General features: G+C 37.3%; 1 protein-coding gene across 2 annotated transcripts in view; it reads left to right on the top strand.

The window, feature by feature from the left end:
- The window catches only part of ASCC3 (activating signal cointegrator 1 complex subunit 3), a 266,716-nt gene that overhangs the window by 815 nt on the left and 238,104 nt on the right, over nt 1-27,797 (top strand). For both annotated transcript variants that reach the window (XM_027632616.1, XM_027632609.1), the window contains exons 2-4: nt 19,096-19,239; nt 19,952-20,102; nt 23,830-24,413. In XM_027632616.1, coding sequence (XP_027488417.1) covers nt 19,150-19,239; nt 19,952-20,102; nt 23,830-24,413 — 825 coding nt within the window. In that variant the 5' untranslated portion in view covers nt 19,096-19,149. The remainder of the gene's footprint in view (nt 1-19,095; nt 19,240-19,951; nt 20,103-23,829; nt 24,414-27,797) is intronic.

Below are 27,797 nucleotides of genomic sequence, written 5' to 3'. Positions count from 1 at the left end.
TGGGGGGGGGGCGGCCCCGGCTGCGGGCGGGGCTCGGTGCCCTCCGGCGGGCGGGGGGAACGCTGCTCTGCGCGGCGGCTGGCGCGGGGCCGCGGTCTGGCCCCCCCCGGTAAGGGGCGGGAGTGCCGGGCCCGGCGGGCAGGCCCTGCCCGGTGCCACGCGGGAGCCCCGGGCCGGCGGCGGGGACGGGACTCGCAGTTCCCCCGCTGTGCCCACCGCGCTCCGCGGCGCGTGGTGCAAGGTCGCTCCGGAGGGCCCGGTGCCGGGGTACTCTCCGTGCGCCTGCTGGGCTTGGCCACGGTGTGCTCGTGGAAACGGGAACGGCCGGGGGGGGGAACGCATGGGTGTCGAACGTACTTCTAGTGCTTACCACGGCGATTAGTAAATGTAGGGAACTAGAAATGAAGAATGAAGAAACCAGCACGTGGTCATGTAGAACGTTTCTACCTTTCTAACACTGCTTGCTTCGTTTCCGTTCCTGGTGGTGAACTGACAGCTGTGCTAATAAACCATGACAATCTAAGGCTTGCACCAGAGGTGCTTAAGGAGTGTGTATCGTGTTGGAATTCAAATAATACCTTTGATAAGAACCTTTTACGAGTTCTGAGTTTAGATTTTGTTATTGTTTTTAATGGATTAACATCTGTGTAGATCCTCCAAGTCTTCTGGCTTTTTAAGCAACTGAAAAGCAGTGCTACTGAAATGGCACTAGCCTTAATTTTTGCAGAGAAGAGATCTAATAGTCAAGCTTAGTTACTTTACTGAGGATAGACTTGACTTGAGTTTAGTCAATGAGTAGGAAAAATATTGGAAGTTCCAGGAAATTGCAACAAAGGTTGCATATGTCCACGTGGTAGATTGCAGAGATAAACTTTTAGGAGGAAGAAACCCAACCCAACCATCAGTTCAGGTGAGGTGGTGTGTCTTATTAAACACATGCTGGTTTTCAGCAGATTAATTTCCTTTGGATCTGACTTGCTTCTGGCCACGGTAGAGTAAACTTGCATCATCTTAGAGTTACGTATGTAGGTGTTTGGAGAAACTCTCTTCCCATTTATGTGGGAATACAGACCAACTCCCAACTAGGCCTTTACGCATTGTAGAAACTAGTTTAAATGTTAGACCTCAGTTTTCTCTAAAAGCTAGGACTTTGGAAGGGTTGACGTCACTGATTCCACTGAATCAGAGAGAGCTACCAAATGACAATATTTTCTGACGGTTCTGTGTGTGTGGAACATGCTTTGAAGCTAAACCTGAAGCTCCTGGAGTGGGTCCAGGGGAGGGCTATGAAGGTGATTAAGGGGAAGGAGCATCTCCTGAGAAGCGCCCGGGAGAGTTGGGCCTGTTCAGCCTTGAAAAGAGACAACTTGAGAGGGGATCTCATAAATGTTTATAAGTATCTGAAGGGAGGGTGTCAAGAGGATGGAACCAGGCTCTTCTCAGTGGTGCCAAGCAATAGGACAAGAGCCAGTGAGCAGAAAATGATGCACAGGAAGTTCCACCTGTACCTGAGGAAGAACTTCACTGTGTGGGTGACTGTGCACTGGAACAGATTGCCCAGAGGGGTTGTGGAGTCTTCCTTACTGGACATACTCAAGAACTGCCTGCACTGTGCAGTTTGCTTTAGGACAACTCTGCTTGAGCAGAGAGGTTGGATCACATGATCCATTGGGACCCTTCCAACCCTCTGATCATGTGATTTTGTGATTCTTGAGTAGGCTTTCTGTTAAAGAGGAGTACACACTGCTCTTTTTCACCCCTTTGTTTTCTTCTTGTTCTTTCCTTTCTACAGCTAACATGTATGTATTTGAAATACAATACCTATACAACCTGAATTTGTTGTGTGTTTCTTTGTTGCTAATTACTTTACATTGTTGGTCATTTTTGTTATCCTCCACTGCATCCTTCTAGACTGGTATGTGTCTTTGTAGAGACAGGGTGTACAACAAAGACAGCAGTACTCTAATGGAGTCTTTAATACTGACTAGTGGAAAGGACAACTTGGTATGTTTTAGTGCCTCACTCTTGTATTTAAATATTAAATGTTTCCTGTCTTTCCATGTCCATATTTTCATTGTTACAAATGATGTGATGATTGTCACTTGCTGTAGTCTGTAGATGAGTTTCTGCAAAACTACAACTAATGGGTTGTTTCTTTGTATCCTCTGTTTTTGTGGTTTCTTATCTTGCTTATCATATGTTTTAATGTTCATGTTGGATATGGTTCTTTAAAGATAATTGTAATTTGGCCCCTAAAATAGTTGCAGTCTCTTGCTTCTCAGTATCATTTACAGTTTTGTTAAGTGCAGTATTAATTCTGTTTTCAGTAAGAACATTTATACTTGAAAAATCTTTTTTATAAGGTTATGAGAAAATTTGTTTTTCATAAAGTACCAGTGTATGTTTCTGCAGGTTTTTGTTGAGCTACAACACTTCCTCTGAAAAATGTTATCCTTTATAAATACTGAACTGAGCTCAGGCTAGTCCATGTTATTCCTGTGTGTTTCATTCCTCTAGTCTTACATAGACATAGGAGCTGCTGTTGGGGGAAGGGCAGACACATGTTGTCTTTTATTGGTTAGTTACAATATAAGGTTTATTTGAAAACTTTAAATTTGGGATTAATTCTAGCGCATATTAGTGTTTTGACTGCTGAACAGGTTTCTTTCTCCCTTCTACAAAAATTTCCCCATAGAAAATTGAGTTCCCATTACTCCAAATAACATAGCATAGTGTTTTCTTGGTAAATTGTTTATAGTAACAATTGCTGAAATTGGTCTTGAGCACTTTCTAGCCTACACATTTTCTTAAACTGAATTACGCTTTAATGTTTGAAGAAAGAACTGAAACCAGAATCTACTCTCTAGTTTAGACAAACTTATCTAATCAAAAGCAGTTTACCAAATTACCTGTAAAGTGTAGTTGGAAGTTGTTAGAGATATGATAGCTGATGTCTGAGCTAAAAAGAGAAGAAACCAAGGGTAGGACCCACAAATGGGTTGAGAGACATTAGGCTCCTAAATCCCAAACTGTAATCCTCAGAATTTCTATTGTCATCTCACCTATAGCTCTGTTTTCAAACAAAATGGTTGTCTAGTCTCTCTCCTGTAGCAGCCAGTAGCAGATGCTTAGGTGATGTACTCAGAAGAAATGGGAAACAAATCCAATTATACCTTCACTTTCATATTACCTTTCAGTAGTCAGTGATTTAAATAACTGATTATCAACTTTTAAGCTGTTGAGTTCAGTAGCTACCAAGCATTTGATTTCCATTAATTCATCTAAGCATACTTGAACTTTTAGTCTTTTTGCCATCCTGTGGCAATGAATTCCCAAATTTAATTATGTTCTACACAGGAAAGGGATTCAATTTGGTATTATTTTCACCTTACCATTGAGTTTTATCATCTACCTCTTTATTCCTACATTATGAGCAATAGTCAGTCACTCTGTATGTACCAATTCTTGCTTTCTAAACACCTCATCACATCACAGAAAGGAGCGATTTTGTGTTTATTTCAAGCACAGTCCCTAAGGGGATCTACAGTCAGAGCATTCTTTATGCTTATCTCTCTCTGAGGAATTGAATCACCTCTGCACAAAGGCAATACAAGTACATTCCTATACTAGGTTTAGGAGTTAACTTTCATCCTATTTGCAGTGCTTGAGAAATGCTGCTAAAACAACGTTGATAGATAACACACCAATGTTTTGGCTGCTGCTGGTCTGCACAGCATCAAGGCTTTTTTTCTCCCACTCTGCCTGCCCAGTGAGTGTGCTTGGGGTGGGCAAGAAGTTGCGTGGGGACGCAGCTTAGATAGTAAACCCAAACTGGCTGGTGGGATATACTGTACTATGTATTGACATGCTCAGAAATAAAACCAGAGGTAGAGGAAGAAGAAAGGGTGTTTTTTTGCTTCCAAGGTGTCTATTGTTTGGAGGTTGGTAAAGTGGAGTTTGGGGCATTAGTCAGCCTGTCGGATGTGGTGAACTTTTGTTTCCTTCACTTGTGCGATATTTTTCGTTCTCTATTAAACTCGTCTCTATCTCAACTTGTAAGTTTTTGTCTTTTCTTCCTATTTTCTGCCCTGTTCCACTGGGGTGGGGCGGGGTGGGTGGTGGTGGTGAGCAAGCACCTGCATAGCTGCTGGCTGGGATCAACCCACCCCAACACTGCACAGGCACCTAAAAGTGTGCTGGAAGGAAGCAATAGCAGCACACTGTGGTTCTGTCGTAACAGTGCTCACTGAATTAACCAGCGGTGTGAAAGATCCCTATGCCCAGTATTTCTTGAGGTTATTCTAGTCACTTGGTATAGATATTCCTCTTGAAGTTGTACACAACTTTGTATAGTTCAGTGAATATCCACTAGACTAGAGAGAAGCCAAGAAAGACTTGATTAGGCTACGGTTGCAATGCTTAGGTATTTACCAGTTTGTACTTGCTGAGAGGGCAGGTGGTGTTTTCTGTGTTCTACTCAGTACATTGACAGGTGGACTAGAGTTTGGTGGCCAGCCTGTCACCGAGCGCATCTCTCAGATGCAAATTAACACTCATGTTCTTTTTCTGTCTTATTAAATCTTGTGGATGCTGCAGAAGAATAGCTTTAAAAGGAAGGTGGAGAATATTTTACCTGACTGATATTTAGAGATAGAAATGTTGCTGGATCTCCCCTTGTATGTGGAGCTTATGGATATGGATTATACACCTCCCTAGCTTTTCCCATCGTAAGGCATGTATTTACTCTGAGCCATCTGCTACTCATGCTTGCCCAAAGGCACGTTGGATGTTTGGCCTGAAAAATAGACTGAATCTGATATTACAGGCCTGAATCTTAATAATAAACAGGTCATACAGTAAGAATAGATGATTATGGAATGATGGGTTGGTGATTGAAGCATTTGTCAGGTAAATTTGAGTTTTGCAGCTGTAAATTGGATTCTGAGAAAATTGTGAGAATGAGTAGATAGCTTTGTACAGACTATTTTGTAAAACATAGATGGAAACATTTATGTCTAAGTCCTTTCTTTGAAACTCTTGAGGACTGCTGAGCTGATTGGCTCAGTGAGTTTGTGTTTGGAAACGATTCTGATGAATTTATTCAAGAAATAGGAAGGCATTATTCTTAGCTGCTGCTCTATGGTGGATCAAGTCGTTCAAAACACAAGTAGATGTGGCACTTTGTGATATGGTTTAGTAGTCATGGTGGTATTCAGTCAGAGATTGGACTTGATGAACTTGGAGGTATTTTCCAATCTTAATGATTATTCTAATTTGTCCTCTCCTCAAAAGATTAGGGAAGAGTAAAGAGGATCTCTGAAAGTCCTCTCTTCTGTTTCTTTTAAGAATTATGTTATTTGTGGTGAGTTGACCCTGGCCAGTAGCCACATGCCTCCCATAGCCTCTCACTGAGTGAAAATAGGAGATGTTTAACAGTTGCTTGACAAGACAAACACCATAAACATGGATATGTGTTCTTGTTCCCCACATACCTTGCTTCTCTTTTCACTGAGTTTTTATTGCTGAGTATGACATCATATGGTACAAATCTATGTTGCCTCTGAAGCATGAATATAAATAAAATGCTTGTCTATATAATTTTCTTGTTAGCATAGGTTTTTTTTTTTTCTGGGGAGTCTTTAAGTTGATTCTGTTAGTCTGAGCAGTTTGCATATGTGCCTTGCTAAATACTCATGATACTTGTTCAAAGGCTTTAAAGTGTTAAACAGGAGATTCTTGTGTAATATGTACGTATTTCTTATCTTACAGTAAGATTTTTCTAAAATATGTTTTAAGAAATTTTACATACATTCTAACAGAATATGACTATGAATCTAGAAATCCAGCCATTTAAAAAAATGCACAGCTGGAGGAATCCTGTTTTAACCTCCTCAGATCACTAGAGACAATGGGGCTATTTTCATTTTTATTATATCAGCCAAGAATAGTAATATATTATGCCTCAATTTTTGTTCTTCCCATTTTCTTTTGTAATAATCACACATGTTTACAGGCTTTGAAAAGATGATTAGGGGTTTCCTCACTGTAGGAAACCACACAGGTGTCTTTCTCAAAGTATCCTCTTGCATGTATGCCCATCCTTTTAGGCAATCAGTCCAGGGAGGGTGGGCAGCAGCTGTTAGTTTTGACTCTAATTTGCACTCATTGTAGCATGGCAGAAATGCAACACTATCTTTTTTTTTTTTTTTTTTTTTACATTCCAATTCTAAACTGTAATAATGATAAATTATCAATTAGAAAGCTGTTACTTGCTGGTCATCAAATAGCCGATGTGCTGTGTGGAATGTGAGCTCTGAAGAGAAGACCAGGGCCTCTGCCTCTAATAATATTATTTTATGGGACTATGTATCCATTCATTAGTTGAGTGTTGTTTAAATGTATTTATAATTAACTTTTTTTTCTTGGTAGAAGGGCCTCTACCTTGAGGTATGCATGTTTTCAGGCTATAGGGGTATACTTTAAAAGGTGCTACTTTCATTTTTTTAATAAATTTTTGTGATGAAATTTTGGCTGGGTTTTTTTGCCCCTACATCCTCTTGGTGTTAAATATTTAACACCAAATATTTAAGCCAAATCAAAAGTGGACAGTTGTCTGGCCTGGACAGTTTAGTTACAACTCTCTTTGCAGGGTAGGAGGTAGTGTTACCTCCAGGCAGTAGGAGGAAGTTCTGAAGGGAGAGACATCCCCAAAGGTAGGTCAGTGTGATTTGGGCTGTGCTTTCAGTGCTTCCTCAACTGGAAAAGCTTGTCTTGATAGGTTGATTTTTGGGAATCTGTATGCATCTTCACTGCTCTTCAATATTTGACCATGTTATGTCAGTGAGCTGTATTATGGATGTGCCTCTGTTTGCTTTTCTGATAGGAAATACAAACTTTTTTAGCCATTGAGCTGGACTGAACCTTCAGTGTGCTGTGACATGGATCCAGTAGGAGTAAAAGGACTGCTAAACCATGAGAGGTTCATTCATGTGGATGTACCTTTGGAGAAGTTTTTATATAAGCTGACAGATACTTTTAGGAAGAGCATTGAAAAGACTGAGGGGTAAAATAGTTATAGCAAATAAATATATTTGTCTTAAAAAAGACATTTGTCATCTGCAGAGATGATTGGTAAGTCCTCTCACTTAGAGAATGAGCTAGAAGTCACTTTGAAAGAGAAGGCATGTCAGATTTCATGTTACCTGTTTTATGCAGCAAGCAGTAATAAGCTGTCCAGTAATTGATACCCCCCAAAAAAACGAAAGTGTGGTCAGAAAACAAAATTGGTAGAATTTGTCTGTTTTGTGTTGTGTAGATCTGTATGTTTTGTATCTGCCTTAAAAGTTTGGAGATATGGGAAAAATTATCCTGCTTATTTTGTATTCCCAGAGAGTTTTGTTAAAAATCTTGACATTCTCTGTATTCCTAAATCATGATGTTTCTCAGGAAATTAGGAGTTACTGGGGACTGAGAGTCTTTGGCAGTTTGGTACTGCCACATTGGTAAGAAAAGCTGAGGTAGACTTCTAGGAGTAAGTTTAGAAAGACTGAGGAATAGCAGTGCCAAAATCTAGTTAAACTTAGCGAAGTTTAAATATGTGTATTAAACATATTGATCCAGGTCTTAAATGCAGCAGCCTAATAGCTAAAATTCAGGGGGATACTTATCTGTGATATTTTATTAGCATTATCTTAGTATATTCAAAATTAAAACACTTATTAGAGAGAAGAATTTTGAATGAAATGCACAGCTTTTAGCTCCCAGTTGCAGTGTATTATTGGGAAGATACTAACTAAAGAGTTTTCTGCAAACTGTCATGACTTTCTGACTCCTTCCCTGCTCAAAAACTATGATAAATATCAAACAAAATAACGAATGGTAGAAAAGCATAAAGGATGTTTTTTAGAAAATACTACAAACATTAATATAAAAATTAAATGAATGCAATAAACCTGAATGTTGTTAAATACAGCAAACACTTAAAATTACACAATACACTTTTATTATTTTAATGAAATTGGTGCATTTGTGTGGACGATGACATCACGTTGTTCCTATTTTTATGTAATGGGTCATTTTCCAGAAATTTCTTTATTATTTATTGCAACTACTGATAAAAATTCTTACTCTCTCAAAAGCTTGTTGGAAATAGGATGAGCTTATTTATAGCTGATAATTTTGGGAACTTTTTCTTTAGTGATAGCCAGAGTTGGCCAAAACCTGTGTTTCTTTTTGAAGGGCATTTCCATACTTTTAATACGTGACAATTAAATTAGTTTTCTTGTATATTACTAGAAGTAACATAGAATCTACAGCTTCTTTCCTAACTGGTCTAAAACTGTGCATATTTCTGTTCTGAAAAATAATTCTGTAGTTTATTTTTAAGCACTTGCAGGATTTTTTTTTCAGATTGCATTACCATATTATTACCAGTATTATCAGTAAAATTGCTTAATGCAAAAAAATTTAATATTTCCTCTAAATGAGAAATCCTGCTTCAGTGCTTTTATAGCTGATTGAAACCCTATTTTGAATGAAATCGGAGTTAATTATGATGGATAATAATGGTATTGAGTGGATAATAAACATCTAGTTATTTAGAACTGGGAGATAATACAGTTTGAGGCATTTGTTTAGTTGTCTATAAATCTGGTGATTTGTGTGCTTGAACACATCCCTGTTGGGAATTTAAAAACTTCACAGAATTAGACCTTGTATTCAGCTACTGTTTCAGAGGATGTGGGCATTTCACAGGGCCTGTGTCACATGTACTGTTCCATGCAAATATCTTTGCTGCTATAAAGGGCCTCAAAGGCCACTAGACACTGTGTTTAGAGGCTAAGTCCCCATTACAGTCCGGTTATTAAAGCTGTTAGAAATGCATCTGCCTGAATTAAGGTACAAATGAGACCAGATGCCAAAGTCAGTAGTATTGGTTTTATTTAGTAGTAAATGTAAGGCAATGAAAGAGAGAGAGAAAGGAAGAAGAAAAGGAGGAAGGGGAAGAAAGAAAGTGACAGAGAAAGATTGAAACAGAAGATGTATCACCACTCTGTGTAACCCCATTCAGTCAGGTTCTGGTCTTCTTGGTGGTGGGGGTCCCACAAAACATGGAGTCCAGTGGATTAATATATGTTCAAGAAATGCCAGGCACCTCCCCTGGGGTTGGGGGGGAGTCTTTTGTGACAGGCTCTGGATTTATTACCTCACTTGTATCACATGCAGTCCTCTGGTGGAGGAAGGCCTCAGGAATGAGTCGGGGGGCGCTTTGGGGGTCTTTGATGGTTTATGACCCTTCTCAACTGCCTCTCACGTCAATGTCCCGTGTGTACGTGGGCTTTCCGGAGGGGGGGCGTTATTCCTTTGGTTTGGTGTGGAGAGATTTCACCATCACACACCCAAAACCCTTCTCCACCACCCCCTAAGCCCATCTAGAGCTGATTCTTAACACATATACATTCTTCTTTCCTGAGCCTTGTTTACTTCTCCTCAGACTTGAGATGATTAGACAATAATCTTATCTCAAGTTCCCCTTCACAGTCCAAGTTCCAGTCAGGCTTAGGTGGTCAAAGGCAGGGAGTTGCTTCCTTGTAGTTTGACAAAAAGTCTTCCTAGGATTTTGACAATGTTGAAGACATTACTGACATTTCAGTCCATCACAGTCCCATAAAGGTGTCTGCCATAAGGGAAGCTTGAATCTTCCTGCATGATTCAGGCATGGGCTTCAGAAATGTTCTCACATTGTTGGTTTTCTATCCAAAATATCAGCTGGTTTTGGAGATAAAAATGTCAGTTCACATGCCTAAATACCCTGAAAGAAATGGGCTCTAGGCTTTGCGTGGTACTTCTCTGCCTATAAGCACAGTAGTGTCTGCCTATGTATGTGTTGTAAACATAGCTGCAGTAGACAAGTGAAGTACTGTCAAGTTACATGGGTATGAATTCGTGGAGTTCTTGGAGTCAGTATTCAGAATGCACATTTTCTTGTACAGATTCCCTGGTGAGATGACTGGGCTGTGTGTTGGGGATCAAGATGAAAATAGTAGACCTTCTAATAAATAATTTGTCAGATTTATTCTCTAATGGAGCTGAAGACTTTGTTTCTGCTTTCCAGTCTTGTTCCCAGTGGTTTAGGAGCTTGACCTTAGACCTGAGTAAAAGCAGCCTTAAGCTTATTACTTTTAAGATTAGTCTAGGCAAAGTAGACAAACTTTGGAGTATGTGTAGGGGTTTGTATCTCCAATTATGCTTTGGGGACCAGGACTAGAAACTTTCCTCTTCACTGCCTCCTAAGGTTCAAGGGCAGGTGTTAGTGCTGAGCTTTCAGGAATAGTTCCCTCCATCAGGCACAAATGAATGTTGTTTTTACAAGAAGCAGTGGCAAAAAACCCTGTTCTTTAGCTCTCAGTTTGATTTGCTCATATGCTCCAGACTAATTCAAAGTGTAGTTTTAGGACTGAATATTTTAGTGCTGTAAAAGTGGAGATGGGAGGGGGCATTGGAAAGGAGAAAGCTTGATATGAAATATAAAATAATGTATTTGGTTATTTCCTTCTGTGAAGAATTCCAAAGCAGAACTGACTAAATTATGATTAAGATGTACCTACCATGAACAGTATGACTTAGATATTTGAATTGTAGTAGTTGAATCCACGGTTTGCTGTTTTGCTTTTTGAGGTATGCATCTGTTAAATAAATCTCTCCATTTGGTCTTACTAATTTTATGCTTCTGAAGAAGCTAGAAGGTATAGCAGAATTACTTTCCTTCTTTTAGTCCCATTTCCCTGGAAGAGTCCTTTGTACTTTGTTTTCTTCTGTGTACCAAACAAACATTTCTCAAAATAAAAAGCAGAACCTGATCTTAGTTGTACACTCAGCTAATAAGCCACACATAGTTTATCTTGTCTTTGGATATCTAATTATTCAGTAAACTTTGCTTGCTTTCTTCACCTTTAGTATCCCAACAGTAAGCTTCTATTATATGTGTTGATATTTCAGTTGACTAAAGATGTGTTATATTATCCAAAAGTGACTTTCTTATATCTTTCTTATAAAAAAAAGTTCATAAAAATAAGTTAAGTAATATTGTTGCCCTGCTGAAATAGAGGTCCAGTTTATTAACTTCAGTGTTACTAGTCTGAGTCTCTTCTGCTTATGGGATTTCTAGCTAATTCAAAAAGACGTTTGGATTTTCTATGTCCGGGCATAGTTGTATGTTATCCATGAGAGATGTAGCTGAGTGCATGCTGAAGCTGATGCTCTGCTTGATAATTCCTCACGTTCATCTGCCTTAGTTGCATAAAGGTGCTCACATGGGTTTGTATAGATAGTATTTAAGAAATCTTTCTCGAAGAGCTGTACTGTGATGATTTTCACCTCTTGCACAATCAAGTTACACTTAAATACTTCTTGTATAGCCCCAATAGCTGTATCTTCGCAAGAATGTTTTTCAGTATAATTTTTTTCTGGTTATGGCTTTTCTTAGATTGCTGAAGGATTTTGACACATAGACACACCCATTCTCTCCTTTTATGTAATTTAAGGTCAGTTCACACACAGAGATCAATTTCACTTTTAAATTGAAGTGTTAGGGAGTCCATCCTCTGAAGTTCTGAAAGGGCTAATGCACCTTCTCCTGGGACAAAGTGAGAGGATGGATGACCAAACAGACCGTGGCACGGTTTAGAAGCCGCGCTAGAATAGGAAAACTTGTTTCAGTAAATTTCCTTGTGGCCACTTTCAGACCTTTTGTGGTCTTTGGCTTGGTAATCAAATGTGCAAGTACAATTAAGCCCTGTTGGTGGTAATATTGTGAGTCTGCTCAAAACCGAAAGATGTGTACCAGAGATGGAAAAGCAGACGAATACCTGTTGACAACTACAAGGATGTCACCAGTGGACACAGAGATGTAGTTGGAAAACAAAAGCTCAGCTCAAATTGAAACTGGCCATAGATGTCAAAAACTACAAGAAATGGTTCTTCAGGTATGTAAAAAACAAACAGAAACAGAAGGAAAATATTCTGCTGTCTAACAGGAGAGGTGAATTAGTCACCAACAATGCTGAAAAGAAGGAGGCTCTCAACACTTTTACCTTTGTCTTCACCAGCACTGTTGAGCCCCAGGCCTTGGGAAAAAAGCTCGAGGTAGATGCAAGCACAAATCCACCATCACTAAAGGAAGAGCTGGTATCAATCCCCAGGGATCACTGTTGGGCCTAACTCTCCTTAATGTCTTCATAAGTGATCTGGATGGTGGGATCAACTGTACCATGATGATACCAAACTGGGTGGGAGTCATAGAAGTTTGGATTGGAAGGGACTTTAAAGATCATCTAGTACTAATGTCTCTCCCTGCCATGAGCAGAGACATTTCCCACTAGACCAGGTTGCTCAGAGTCCCATCCGACCTGGACTTCAGCACTTCCAGGGATGCAGTATCCACTACTTCTCTGGGCAACCTATTCCAGTGCCTCAAAGTAAAGAATTTCTTCTTAATATCTTAATCTAAACCTACGCTCTTTCAGTTCAAAGCCAATACCCATTGTCCTATCATTATGCGCCCCTGTAAAAAGTCCCATCATTCTTGTAGTCTTCCTTTACTGAAAGGAAGTAATTAGGTCGCCCAGGCGTCTTCTCTTTTCCAGGCCAAACAACCCCAATTCTCTTAGTCTTTACTTATAGGAAAGGTAGTCACCCAGTGGTACCTTTACAGTAATCCAGAGTTGTTCATTCCATTAAAATTTTATTGTGAATCTTTAGCAACAATTATAAGGAATCCTTTTACATTCTGATGCTGAGTTGCAAAGAACTTGGCAATGCCATCTCTGTGGCCAGTAATTAACGTTGGGGGCTTTATCCTTTTATGTGCTCTATAAAAGGATAGGAGTGTGTTACAGAGACTTTTTCACTACCATCTGAACAGGTGCTCTAGCGTGCTTTTATCACAGCAGTTATGCCATTATGTGTTATGCATGTATTATTACAGCAGCTATGTTTGCTGAAATGCATCCCACATCCTCTGAGCCATCTTCAGTAAGGTGCAACGTGCTACTTAGCTTTTATTAACTCAGTGTTTTTTCTTCCTCTTGCTCATCCATTCTTTTTCATCCTCCCTTTACTTCCTTTGGACATGTACGTTCCTATTTACCTGCCATACACCTCCTACTTTTCCTGTAGTGACAAACCTTTCTGAAACAGAGTAAGATGAACCCCCGGGGGTTGTTTTCAACCTCTGTTGATGACATAGTGTGAAACAGAGAGGCACATAGGGCCCTATTAAGCTTAAAGCAATAGAGTCAAACAAATGACACCCCCCCCTCCTGTATTTATGGCTTATGCCTAGTGTTTAAATGAACATAAGTATTATGTATGTTGAAGTTAGAGATTCACTTATGGTACGTGTCCATATGTAAGGCAAGTCTTTAAGTTCCTTTTGCTTGGGATGCACTTTGTCTCTTGCTGCAGGGAATTAAAACATTAAGGCATAAAAATGCAGACATTTTTCAGTCTAACAGTTAGACTACATCTTACATTCTTGGAAAAAGAAGATGAGTTATTCTGAAAAAAGTATTTTTTTTAATTTTTTTTTTCTTTTTTAAGAAACAACAGCCATCCTTAGTAACAATCTCAAAGCAATCTAAAATGAACACTTTATTGGGCCAAGCCATGTGTTTGGCATCACACCAAAACACTATTGGGTATAATTAGAAGAAATACCTCTCCAGCTGATGCAAGCAGGAACAGTGTTGGGCAGCTGGTGTTTAATCACATGCGTGTGGCTAAGATTGTGACAGAAAAGGGTTAATACTCTATTGAATGTGTGGCTTGTAATTCCTTTTTTTTTTTCCCAGGGTGGTTTTTTTTTGTTGTTGTTTTGTTTGTTGGATGTTGTTTTGTTTTGTTTTTTGTTTAGTGGCTTAGGTAATTAAAATCCTGAAATTGTCTGTTATGTGAATGATGGCACACAGAGGCACTGTTATGCCTCCTTGTTATGCTGAAGCATTTGTTTGAAGTTTTGTATTCGCTGAGATGAATGTTGTGTGTCAGGAAGACACTGTTCCTTCCTGAGTACATATTCCTTAATCTTGCCATCACCCTTTCAAAGATTGACCTGGTCTTGACTGGAGATCAGCAATATTTGACCCAGACAACGTGAGAGAATACCAGTGTGATGTCTGGGCCTTTGAAATGTCTGAAATCATACAATTGTTACTACATCATATAGCACTGCTTGTGAAGGTGAAAAATACAAGGTTGGAAAATACTGTTGTTGTAGTATCTTGCTTTGGCCTGCTGTTCATGATTAATGTCCCAAACATTATTAAACCACTATTATCCTTAGCTGTCAACTGTGATGGTAGATGCTGTATTTGTACTGTTTACATCAAACATACTTGGATAAGAGATTTAAGTGAATCTGATATAAATGTTCTCATTGGTGTAAAATAGATTTTAATCTAATGGGTTTATTTTTTTCATTAAAGTGTTTTCTTTAAAGTATTTTTTCTTTGGTGTGTACAATGTAGAAAGGGTACACACCAAATAGAATGTGGGGAGTGTTTCTAACTATTGAATCTCATTTGTAAATGGCATATAAAGTTTATCTTTGTATTAATGAAACTGCTAAAGTTAATTGTAGCCATTCTAAAATGTGTTCATGTCACTAAAATTTGATACTTTGGGATTTATTTTTATTCCTCTTGCATAACAGTGTAAAAAATAAAATATTCTGTGTGTGGATATATTTAAAATGTCTTATTCTTTCCCTATGGTCTCGTTGCTTTTGTGTTTGATTTATATATATTTATAATATAAAAATTGACTGTATTGTCCCTTTACTTTCTGTATAGCCATGTTGCTGTCATATCTTTTGACTTTTTAGTTTCCTTTTCATTTGAAATGTTTCCACTTTCTCAAGTGAAAATGAAAATGCTGTTTGATTCAAACACTTTGTGATCAATAGCAATCTGCTATTCATTGCCAATGTTTAAAGCCTCTTTTTCTTTATAACGTTCTTTGATTAGATTAGCTATTAGTAATAACTTCTTCAGGTTTTATAAATGAGAAGTTTACATAGACAGTAAGAAACTTGTTAATAGTTTAAAGAATTATAGGCAATATAGGCAAAACCTGGTAACATGGCTTTATATTCCTTAACCAGTTTAAACAAAATGACTGCTGTAAGGTTTTAAGGGACATTTAACAAGTCAAATATTAGAGACTACAGAAGCTGGTACTTTAGGGTAATGGAACTGCAGATTTTACCTGTGATTCTGTTAATGCTATGTTATTCCATAATTTTAAGTAAAGAAAGATTTCTGTTCCTCGTGAACATTAAAGTACCATATCTTAGCAGTCACCTTCTCTTAGCTCCACTGGGCAGTTTGCTTGATTTGTTAGAGAGCATAAGAATTAAGTAAATTTCAAAAGGATGTTTGTTTGACCATAATCTGTGTAACATTTCAGTGGAGAAAGAAAGAGATGGTTCTGTTATTTCCTTATATTAAAAATATAGGAAGGCCAGGAACTGGAGGAAAATTTACATAGTTGGTGAAAATATGACGTGGAAAACTTCTCTGGCAGTGTTTGTTACCTTTGTGATATGGCTTTTTTTGTGTTTCACTTAAATGAATAAAAACCTGCTGAGATTATGATTCATGTTTACTTTAAAACAATAAACTTTGAATGGTTTCTTACCAGAACTCTCAGTATAATCTATTATATTATACTATTATATTACTTTCTCTAATAAAAAGTTTGAACTTAAAATCACACTTTCTTTTAAAAGAAGTAAAATAGGCTTTAAAAGCTACTGCCTCTCATCTTCACAGAGCTTTAGGTGGGTAGATACTGCTCTTTGTGCTTTACAGAGACTTGGTGGAAAGTAAAGAGTTTTTTAAAAGAGGCAGGAAATGTGAGAGTTCTAGGAATCATTAGCAGAATGGGCCCCAAAGTGTCCTTACTTGATTGGGTATGGAGGAGGAGAAGATAAAATTTTACAATGTAAAGGTGGACTGATCTGCAGGTTGAATTCCCATTCCAGTTGTCCTTCTACAAGCATGACTTAAGATGGTACCTGTCTTAACGCTTTTCTTCAGGGGTAATGAGCAGAATAATGGCAAAAATTTGTCTTCTGTATGTGGACCGTGATAAATAGGATTTAATTGCCACTACCATTTAGGTCCTTGTTCCCAAACCAGCAGATCTTAGCAGGATCATTTGGTAGTACAGATATTTCAGAGCTGTGGGCAAACAGATATATTTCTCTCAAATCTAAAGGAATTAGTTAACACTTATAGTGTCTGCAGAAAGACAAGCAGTAGCCGATCCACTCTAAAGGCAGTTGATGCACGCAGGTATCTACATCAGCAGGCTTTATGTGAAGGCAGGTAACATACTTTTTTTTAAACAAATGTAAGTTTATGCTGCATCTCATAGGATCACATAATTTTTATCACAGAATGAGAGAATATGCTGTGTTGGAAGGGACCCATCACAATTATCAAGTCCAACTCCTGGCCCTGGGCAGAACACCCCAAGGGTCACAGCATGTACCTAAGAGTATCATCCAATGCTTCTTGAACTCTGTCTGGCTTGGTGCTATGACCACTTTCCTGGGGAGCCTGTTCCAGTGCCCAACCACGTTTGGATGAAGAACTTTTTTCTGATATCCAATCTAAACCTCCCCCAACTCACCTTCATGCTTATTCCTGGAGTGCCATCACTGGTCAAAAGAGTGAAGAGATTGGTACTTTTTGACCTGGCTCTAATATGTTGTGGAATAATAGCCCAAGTCCATAAACTTTACCTTGTGTTTTATGTTAACAGTGGAGTAATTGCACCTGTCCTGTGCAGGACCAGGAGCTGAACTTGTTGATCCTTGTGGGTCCCTTCCAACTCGACATATTCTGTGATTCCGTCCCCTGCTTTCTATTTGCTAGATGTTTTCATTTGCTTGTGATGTTCTGCTCAGAGTGGGTGTCATGGACCAGAAGTGAAGAGTATGTGTGAAGTTTGCCTATAAATGAGATGCAGAAGCCTTGGGTGACTGCTCTGCTAAACCAGCCCCCTCAGGGACCAGCAAATTCTGAATGCACATAGGCAAGTGTGGAGTAGCATTTACTAGTATGAGATCAACTGTAGGACTTCAGGGCTGTATTTGGCTATGCCTGTGGTCAGGAGGGTGTGTCCTTCCTTGTCCTCTGGAGTTCCAGGTTTTCTATTTCAGGAAGTATTAATAACTTGATGAACAAAGAAGAAAGAAACAGTTCTTTAAAATTCAGTTTCCTAACAAATGACCCTGCTGAAAATGCTTTAAAATCTCCTACAGGTGTCTGTGAAAAGTGACCTTTTCATAAGCGGCTTCAAACTTTCATAAATTACTGTGCGTGTTATTTCAGAAAGGGCAGTTAAGTTAATAATATTACAATTATGTTGTTAAATGTTTTTATAAAGGGCCATAACACTACAGAAAAAGTATTTGAGTGCAAATATAAAATAAGTAGGCAAAATAGGGTGATCTTTAATAGCTAATGGCAATTCTGTCATTGGCACAGTATGAGAGTGATGTACCTTTTTTATTGGGTTCAAACAAAAATGGTCAGGTTAGATTCCCTCAAAGCTTGGACACATTACTTCTCTTCTGTAATGGTGGCTGTAATGTTCACGGCCTGTTTTCACTAGGAGCAATGCTGGTATGAGTTATGTGTCATATATCCACTGAACATTTCAAAAGCTGCAGTGTTGTTTGGCTCTGTCTGTTTCTAGGCTTGAACATACCCTCTCTGTCCCCTTCACAGCTAAAGATTTTATATTTCCACATTTTGTAGCTTCATTTTTATAACATTTTTCTCCAAGATATCAACTGTTGTGATAGCTTTTTTTCAAAAAGCATCTTAATGCGAGGTGGGAAAACAAGCAGACCTGACAAGTCAGTGACATTTCTCTGTTTGTGACTGGAACACTGCATCTGGATTTGCTTTTGTGCTGTATTGCAAAGCTGATAGCTAAAATACAACTGCAGTCATTAAATTAAGAAAAACTTTAAGGGTAATTGGATGAAAGGAGAGAGTTCTGTTGGAGGGGGAAGTAATTTTACTGACTCTGTTTTAAGTTCCTTAAATTCTGGATGGCCGTTGGTCTTCAGGCATGGTAAGAATCATGCAGATCATTAGGTTTGTAATGATATCATTAATTGTTTTTAAAATAATCTAAATCTGTATCTTATCTGCTACTATCAGCAACTGTAGCTGTGCGTTAGGGTTCATTAAACAATTCAGCTGTGGGCACCTTCTGAAATTAAATAACTTTGAGAATCATTTCAGTAAAAGGCTTGGAACAAGTACAATTTGAGATGGGTAACAGCTGTGTTTTGGTGTATAGATACGAGTCTGTTTCACAGAGGAAATAAAACTGTGCCGAAATAGACTGTAGTCCTGAAGAGAGCCTGCTCTAAGTGCGTGTGTGCGTTTCAGTTGTGAGATTAAAACATCTCTAGGCATACTTTTTTCAGTTTTCTGATAGCCCTTTTATTCTCTTTATCTCTTACAATAGTTCAGTGTTGTGCTATGATAATATTTTTTTCCTATCATAATTTTCTTGCCCTTTTTTGCTGGTTAAAAATGGCTAAGCACTTGTCAAGAAGGATGCCTTTCTCTGCATTAGCAATGGAGGCTGTTAATGACCTGAAAGCTCCCAGCGTGGCCTGGCGCAGAGGAAGTCTTCCTGTAGGTTGTAATCTCTTACTGCTATTGGGAGCTGAGATTCAGTTACATAGATTTCTCTATAATACTCGTGTTAGTGGTGCTAAAGGAATAATTTCCACTTTGCCTTATCGCTGGTAACTTTTAGTCAGGGAGGAGAGAGAAGAACCACCTCCTGAGTGACCTTTGCCTGTTACCATGTCTTGCCAGTGCTCTGTGCCTTTCACTTCCCTTCTATTGAATCTTGATTATTAGCATTTTGAGATTTTTTTAACTGGTTTAATTGAAGTTCCAGCCAAGTTCTGCTTGCTTGAAAAGGTCTTTCAAGTTTGTGATGTGAATTTGTATTTTTATAGCATTAATAAAGCCATGTTATTTGTTTGTTCTCATCTAGGTGCTTGAACTGGGATTTGATTTCTCATCCTATGGATCACTGAATGAGTAACAGATGGCCTTGCCTCGTCTTACAGGCGCTTTACGCTCCTTTTCAAATGTCACTAAACATGAGGATTACAGTGAAGAATTAGCTGACTTAGTGGTAAAACTTTTTTTCTCTTACAAAACATAATTATAGTAAGAATTGTTTGCTTTCTTCATTTGCATTTCTATTTCATAAGAGTGGGCAAGCAAAACTGGGCAGAGTGTGTTCCTGTGCATTCCTTCATAGTGTCCTCACTGAAAGTCAAATTTGCTGTAGCTTTGTGATTTATACTAGGCCCTTAAAATCATGATGTGCCAGATGGATAGGGTTGCTTGGCTGTGTTGGTACAGCCCTGTTAATTCATCTTTCAGGACATTGGGTAGGGCTGGTGTGCTTTTAGCTCTGAGCTCATGTAGAGCTGGGAAGCCAAACATTTCCTTTTTAATATTAAGTTCACTGAATTTAGGTACTTTTTAGTTTCCCATGAAATAATGCATTAAAACAGCAGATGCCTTGTGGGAACCTGTAATGTGAAATGAGTTTGGAATCTTGGGAGCTGCAAATCTCTTGAAGTTGCAAGAGTTTGGCTTTATAGAGAATTTTGCTTTGGAAGAGTCAAGTAGTGAGAGAGTGTGTGTGCATTTGCATATCCTTCGTTACACTCAGGAAAGAATCTAGAACAGGTAGCAGGAAAACTGCTTGCAATCATTGCTATGTACTGACTGAATGCAATTGGACGGAGGTGTTTTTATCTGGTGTCTAATTTTAAAGGAACCTTGATATAGTAATTTGAAATAAATAAAAAAGCTCAAATATTTTGCATTTTCAGACTAAAAGGTCAAAACTACAGGCACAGTTGCTGAAGTCTGATCTTACTTGGAAGAAGATAATAAAGTTCATTGACGACAATTTGGACAAAAAAGAACACCAAACTGTAAATGGTGATTTAAAAACTATATTACAAGCTGCAAAACAAATAGGTATGTTTTCATTATCTAGTAGTCTAATAATACACTGGTTTTTTTCAGAATGGGGGCGAGTTCAAGCTGCTTTCTGCCTGCATACTTTGCATATGGGTACAATTTTAGTTCTACCTTGACACCAGTTTTTACCCTGAAATATCTTTGAAACTCCATTTAATCTAATCTGCACATGGGTAATTTGGTCTTCTGTTTTATTTTAAGATATAATTCCATTGTGAATATTCATGGTTTTTTGATAGCATTGTATTGTGATGTGTAGTATGGTCTGTGATCGACAGTTACTAAACAGAAACAACAGATTCTTTCGAAATGACAATACTCTGAGAAAAGAACAATCTTGGTGTTGTTTGCTTTAGTTCCATGTAATTGGTATAATGAAATATTGGTCTGCTGCATAGCTGGATAAAAATATAAGAAATATTTTCTGCTTTAAGTATTTGGTGTTGAGGAGGGAAATAAATAATAAATTTCCCTCATCTGGAATTAAACTTTTAAAACTGAAATACATTATGGCATAGAAAGTGGAAGTGTGAACACATAGTTTTGATTGGAAAAACTAAACCTAATTCAGCTTTTGCTTTTGGCAGAATTTAACTTCATCAGTCTTAAACAGAGAGCATAGCTCAAGCTCTTGCTGTCACATATTTAAGAATTTTTCATTTCAATCTCATAGGTATATTTTCCCCTTTTCTGATTATGTTTCAAATATCTTGAATAGAACTCTAAGTGAAAAGACTGAGAGAATTAATATGTATAAATATATTTGCCTGGTTTTGGAATTATAGAGCAGTTTTTTATCACAATACAAATGTAAACCTGGCACACTTATGTGTCTATTTCTTGACAGGTTTTGTTTAAATACCTAGTAAATTGTGAAAGAAACAAATATGTAAATACAGACTTTCAAAAAAGACTAGACAAGTTATTCATGTCCAACATGTAGTCATCTATTGTGCTGTACAGTTGCAGAATATGTCTGTTAAAGCTATTCACGGTTATAGCAGATATTGCTTTAATAAGCCATCGGAAGTATAATTTTGAATATTTCTCAAATCACTAACAAAAATGTTTTAAACTTCTCTGGTGATACACGGGTTCTAAATTTTGCTTTGTGGTTCTTTCCTTCCGTTTTAGTGATATACCTCTGTTGTTTTTACAAATTGGGTCCTTTTTTTTTTTTAATCCTCTTTTTTCTAATACAAGTAGTAGAGCTAGTGCTATTAGTAGACTTTTAGCTTCTTCGGGCTGGAATTTAAGCATCTGGCTGCCTGTCTTTCTGCGACAGGCCTCTGGGAAGGGCTACCTCTTTGCCCCAAGCCAAGTACCTCTGCTTCAGGGCACAGATTTTGGCTGGCACTTGGAACACACAAGATTTGAGGGAAAGTCTTGCAAGATAGGGATTGAGTTTTCACCAACCATCAGTACCTAAAGTTAATAGGAAAAGTTGCAGTCTGTACTGATAATAGATACATATTGATTGAGGAAGCTGTTTTAAATGTCTACTATGTACAGTTTAATCATAAGAGGTACTAGACTAAAATGTTCACTGGCAAACATATGATTATAAAGTTTGCAATGTAAAAAAGTAAGATCATATGTAGTATAGCAAGTAGGAAAAAAAAATCCAGTGATGTAAAAAAAGTTATAAACAAAATAAGTATTTACCATTCTTTGCTGCAAATGTTATCTATGAAAATAAATTGACAGATTTGTGTTTTCTGTATTAGTGACAGAAACAAGTATTAGCTGTGTGATTTTATATTCAATTATTTTTTTTTAAATTTTAACTTTTTGCCAAAGATGACTGCAAAAACTTTTTAATTTCCATCTGCCCCCCTCAACTTTTAATAGCAGGCCTGGCCAGTGTGGTCGGTAGGTAAAGCAAATTGAAAGACTTGAAAGTAATAGTGGTAAATTTTTGTTTGATTAAGTAGAGAAGACAAAACAAATGAAAACAGATGCATGATTATTTAGTTAGAACAAGTTAGAAAGAAACCATCAGCTTTGACGCTTCTGAATAAACACGTATAATGTTATGCAGACACAAATCAGAATAGATTGCAGTGACTGAAGCACAAACTGAACTGATAGTAATGTTCCAACCACCATCATCAGAAATGTATAGTATGGAAAGAGAAATTTTTACTTTAATTTCAAGGAAATTAAATCTCAGCCTAGGCAACAGATACTTTATTATTGATTCACTTTATGGGGTAAATTTCGCTTAATGAAATGATCTGATTGGCATAAAACCAAAACGAGTAGCTTCTAGTACTCCATCTTTTGCCATCTTGTCTGGCTCATTTTATTGAGATGGGAGGAGTAGTATTTTCTCAAGAGATGTTTCCACAAATAGAAGATGTTGATAATAAAGAAGAATTAGCACATAGTAAATCTAAGAGCTTTTTCTCAAAGCCTTCAATTGCTCTTTTAGTTTAGTAATTTGAACTTCTGTTCCAACACAAGTGACTTTAAACAATAATATGTATTTTTATGTTAGGAGTATAAGAGCGAGCTTCATGCAGCCAAACTTAGGACTACAAGTTTTCAGATGCAAGGGTTTTTTTTCCTGTGATTCCTATATAGCTAATGCTAAAACGGAGGGGCTGAACCACTTTTTTCCTTTGAGATATATTTATATATGTTATGTATGTATCTTCCATATGTAGGTATCTAATTATCTTGTAAATATCACCTCCAGTCCTCTCCATGAACTTTTCAGCTTATGGAAGTGCACCACAGGGAAATTCAAGCTAAATACTGAATTTTTAGGCATCTCCATTTATATGTTATGTTTCTAGTTATGCAGCCTTTCTCCATCTGCTTATGCTGGATTTTTTTTTCCTCCTTTCTGTTACATTGTGGGGAAGAAACCCCTTGCTTTTCCTGGGGTTAAATCTACCCTAAGTTGAATCAAGTCACAGGTAAATAAATTCTGCATGTTACCATTGTATAAAATAAATAAAATACCCAGTATGCTGGTTGGTTTTGTTTAGTTTATGCTTGATGACTTTTAAAATTTTGTTTGGTAGCGACATTTTAGTTCATCATATGGAGGTTTTGCTTATGTTTTCCTTGAATACCTTTGTGAATATTTGTGTAAGAAGTAAAGTCATGTTTTTATCTAATAATATATTGTTTGTTTGCATAATATGACATTTTGTAGATAGAAATCTAAATTAATGTATTTATTTGCTTTAATTATTTTGACCAATTTTTCTAAGTAACACATACTTTGTAGTAATTCTACTGGGAATTACTGCAAGAATTCAGTAATTCCAGGCTGAGTTCTGTATATTTAGTGTGTTATGAATATTCAGACTAGGCAGTGTATAAATAGTGAGACAAAGAGGAAATTTGTTATCATTAAAGAGCTCATAAATATACTATTGTGAATTTAAGACCTCTGGCAAGTTTTTTTCTCTAGCTTGGAAAAATAAGAAAGCATTGGTAATTCTTAATATGAATTTTTAGTATGTAGAAAGATAGTGAAGACAGATGCTTTATTATCATATACTTCTTATAGTTCTGTACCTTGCGACAATTGTTACTTGTTATGGTCTTCTTTTGATATCTCTGTTGATGAGACTTGCAGCAAGAAATTGAACACAGTTATGTTATAGGTACTGAAAGTAGTATGTATTAGTAGTACTAATTAGTACTACATTAGTAGTGTACTTCATTAGTATGAAGTGTATGAAGTTACGTTTGGTTTTGTTAACAGTTGGAGCTGAAAATGGACAAGAAGCAATTGAAAGTGGAGCTGTTTTTCTTTTTAAGACATTTCACGGGAAAGAATGTGTTGGCCATGATGAGACAAAGGTGATCAAGGAGATGTTTGGGCCATTTCCATCATCATCTGCTACTGCAGCTTGTGATGCCACATCTCGGATTGCTTCTCACTTCTCTGAAGAACAGCTTACAGGCCTCATACAGATGACTGAAGAGCAAAATGGTGATAACAGAGTGTTCTTTGGTAAAAATATAGTGTTTTCATTTGATATGCATGATTTGGATCACTCTGAAGAGCTGCCTGTGAATGGTGAGGCTGATGCACAGAAAAATATAAGCTTAGATTATAACAAATTTCTGAATAACCAGCTGAATCACTTACAGAATTACTGTGCTGAGAAATCTGATCTCAAGTCTTTGGAAAAAGTAGATGATTCTTTTTTATGGTGTGAAGTTGGAAAGTACCTGAAGGAATTTCAAGGGGGTAACCCTGGAGGGCCAACAACAGAAGACCTCTGCTGTACATTGTATGAGATCCTTGCTTCTACCAAAAGTGGCGATGAACTGCAAAATGAGGTACAGTAGCATATGAACTGTATATTTGAATACTACAGAAAAATACAATTATTTCACATCAGTCGATGTCAATATACTTTATCCAAGTATTGTCTCTGCTTTTTTTTTTTCATTTGTCTTGAGAGAAATCACATGTCAACATCATGATTTACCAGGCAAAAGATGGATGCAGCATGAGTTTTATGTGAATGTCCTTTTCCCCTGTAATGGACAGGCTGTTACTTTTTTTTTTTGGTGGCCATTTGCTCAGCTTCTTGCTATTTTCTTTTTAAGCAGAAGCCACTTTAGGCTGCCTATAAAAGTGTCAGGAACTTGCAAAGGCAAACTGAAGTAACTTCCTTCGGCAGGTTTCATCTCCAGTTTTCAGAGCCTGCAGCTGGAAGGCTGTGCAGGTGGTGCTATTTTAAAATTTTGTCATATCACATCTATTTCTTTGAATAAGGAAAGAGGATGGCTGGGTTTCTTACAAGAACGGCAGAGAAAGCTTGAGGGAGAGGGAACAGTTACTGGAGTTGTTGGATAAGTGTAGTAGCAGAAGGGGGAAAAAGCATGACTAAAGGCTGGGGAAGAGGTTTTCCAGGTGTGTGCATAAGATAATCTAGGCAAGAGAGAATTTGTTTTGAATTGGGTCGGGAAAGAATTCCTGCAATTTGCTAATTTTTTTTTCCTGTGCACTTCTCTGTTAGGTTTACTTCATTCTTCCTAACATGCCCTGCTTTCCTCCCCTGAAAACATCTAGTACTTAAATTCACAAACCGACTTTTCAGAAAGACTTTAAATTTGAAAATTTACTACTGAAATACAACTGATGGTAGGAATAAACAATAATGAAATACACTATAGTGAAAATTTTCAGGATTTTTGCCATTACAGTTGCAGATTTAATTCTTACAAAAAACATTAAGTGATAGAATGTTTCATCTTAAGTTTATGTTGCCGTGGGATTTAGGTGCTGAAAAAATCTCCGGAGCAGTTAATTAGGGGTGAGATAAGAAAGGGTTTATTTGCCAAGGCTAAGATGTTACAAGACGCACGCGCCCCTGTGCCTGAGAGGTTACATTTTATAACATCATCCATCCAATCCCAGATGTATCCACCCTGTGACCTTTCCTCTGGACCGCCCTGGGGTCCACCCCCTGAAAATGGGTCTGGGGTGCATTTCGGGACCCCCTACTTCGTCACCTTCATCATCATCAGAGCACAAAGGGTACATAGTTACCTAATTCTTGGCTTCATTCTGTGGTTTAGGCCCAGATATGCTGTTCTGTCAACTGTCTAGGCCTTGCCTTGACAAAAGACTAAACATTTCTATTGGATTCAGGAGTAGGGCTGATATAGGGAGCATAGAATGGGGTAAGAGGGTTAAGGAATGTGTAAACAAGGGTGCTACACGGAAAGGGAATGGGACAAGGGACAAAGAAGGGAGGGTTTCTACTTTTAAAACCTACTTCCACTGCTTATAAAACTTACAAGTCTTACAAATATTAAAAGAAATAAAAAAAAACATTAGGGGCTTAAGGCATCATTTAAATAACTATGTATTGATATCTGATGCATAATGATATAGTTGCTGAAGCCATATTATTGTTTTGTTTGGTAATCAGTAGACCTCATTTTGGCCACCCTTTGAGCTGCATTCTGCATATGAATATTTTCTTAGAGACTACTTCTAATTTGAGATCTTAAATATAAATGGAAGCTGGTCTAATTTCTACTGCATTGAAATGTATTTGAAAAATAACACTTTAATCCATGTCTGCAAACAGTTTCATATTTTAAGTGGTCGTATTGAAGGATGACTCATGAAAAGAGAAGACTGAACAGGTCTTGGATAAAGAAATTGGATAAAGAAACTTGAATGTCAAATGAAACACAAAAAGAATATCTGCATTTGTCATAGGGACCTGAAGTTTATAATTCCATCCTTCTGCATAATGCCTACTTAATGCCTAAGTTTACTTTGTAAAATTTGTTAAAGGAAAGGCTCAAAACCTTTCACTTGAAGCAAGAAGAAATAACATTATTTTTATTTTGCAACTTTATGATCATAATGGATTGCTAAATGAATTGGCAGAAAGTTCAAGCTATCAGTTTTTATGTAGGTCACCATTAAAGACTTCTTTTCCATTAGTTTTTGGAGCAAAGAATTCTTGGCAAAATTTCTCTTTTGTTGGCTTTACAGTTTTAATTTGATAATATGAAAAACATTGTTTGCCAGCAAACTGAAGATTCTTCAGCAAGTTTCTTTTATATGAGTCACTAGAGAGAAGAAGGATTTTTTCCTTGGAGTGTCTGAAAACTATATCTTATTTTGGATTTTTAAAAGAAATTAGTAATAAAAAATAAAAATAAAAAAAAAGCAAAGATCTCCCCATTTTCCTTATTTTGGTCCCCATGTTGCTTTTCCTTGCAACACTCTTATTTCATTGTTCATTGTGCAATGTGGGGGTTGAGGAGGGAGTAAGATGAATTCGAACCTGATCACCTTTTGTTAAAAGCTAGCTGGCATTTATTTTGTGCTCTCTGTAAGCATAGTTGTGGCTTGCAAATTTCTTCTGGGCTTTGGATTTTACTATTACTTAGGGTTTTGGTTTTTTTTATTACAGCAGTTTTGTTGGTGCTATCATTAAGAGCAGATGGTGCTTTTAAATCTGAAGGTAACCCATTTCTAGAATTAGCTCATAGGTTTGCTGTATGAGATGGTATAAAAAGTATGTGATTGATCATGCATACTGAAAATCTTACATTACTTGGGGCAGTGCATACATGCTAAAGTGTCTATGCTCTATGAATTTTTTTCTTTATAAAGAAAAAAAAAGAGAACTATCAATATGAAAGGATTATTCTTTTAAATAAAAATCCAGATCTGTAAAACACATTTTTATATTTTAAATATAAAGATACCACTGTCTGGTTATTATTAAACAAGAAGAGAACATGCTGGTGGTGAGGCTATTGGTGAGTGGACTTCTGTAAGACAATTTCATTTGATCCTTGAGCAAACTTTACTGAGATTCCAGACCACATTAAGAATACGAACATTTTATATCATTTCAGGTATTCCATCCTGGTTGTTTTTTGGGCTTGTTTAGTGTATGTACAGGCACACATCTATGGTATTTAGGTTTTTATCTACTTAATGAACTCTACAAGGAATTGGAATCAGTTGCTTTCTCTAGCAGCATGTAGCTTATGTTTAAAGTGGTTGGCAAGGTAGAAGAAATACTTTGTTTTTTGTTTCCACTATTTAAGAATATACCACTCTTCCTTTAGGACAGTTTGTTTTTCTGGCATATCACTGGTGACTCTTAATTAGAGGAAAATTGATTCTTATGATTGGAGTGATATTGGAGTTATAATTTATTTTTTAAGTGTTTGAGACAT

This window comes from Corapipo altera, unplaced genomic scaffold (genome assembly GCF_003945725.1).
Source record: "Corapipo altera isolate COAL_440 unplaced genomic scaffold, ASM394572v1 2b, whole genome shotgun sequence".
Classification (NCBI taxonomy): domain Eukaryota; kingdom Metazoa; phylum Chordata; class Aves; order Passeriformes; family Pipridae; genus Corapipo; species Corapipo altera.
Note: the sequence above shows the minus strand (reverse complement) of the source record. Positions and strands in the feature narration are given on the sequence as shown.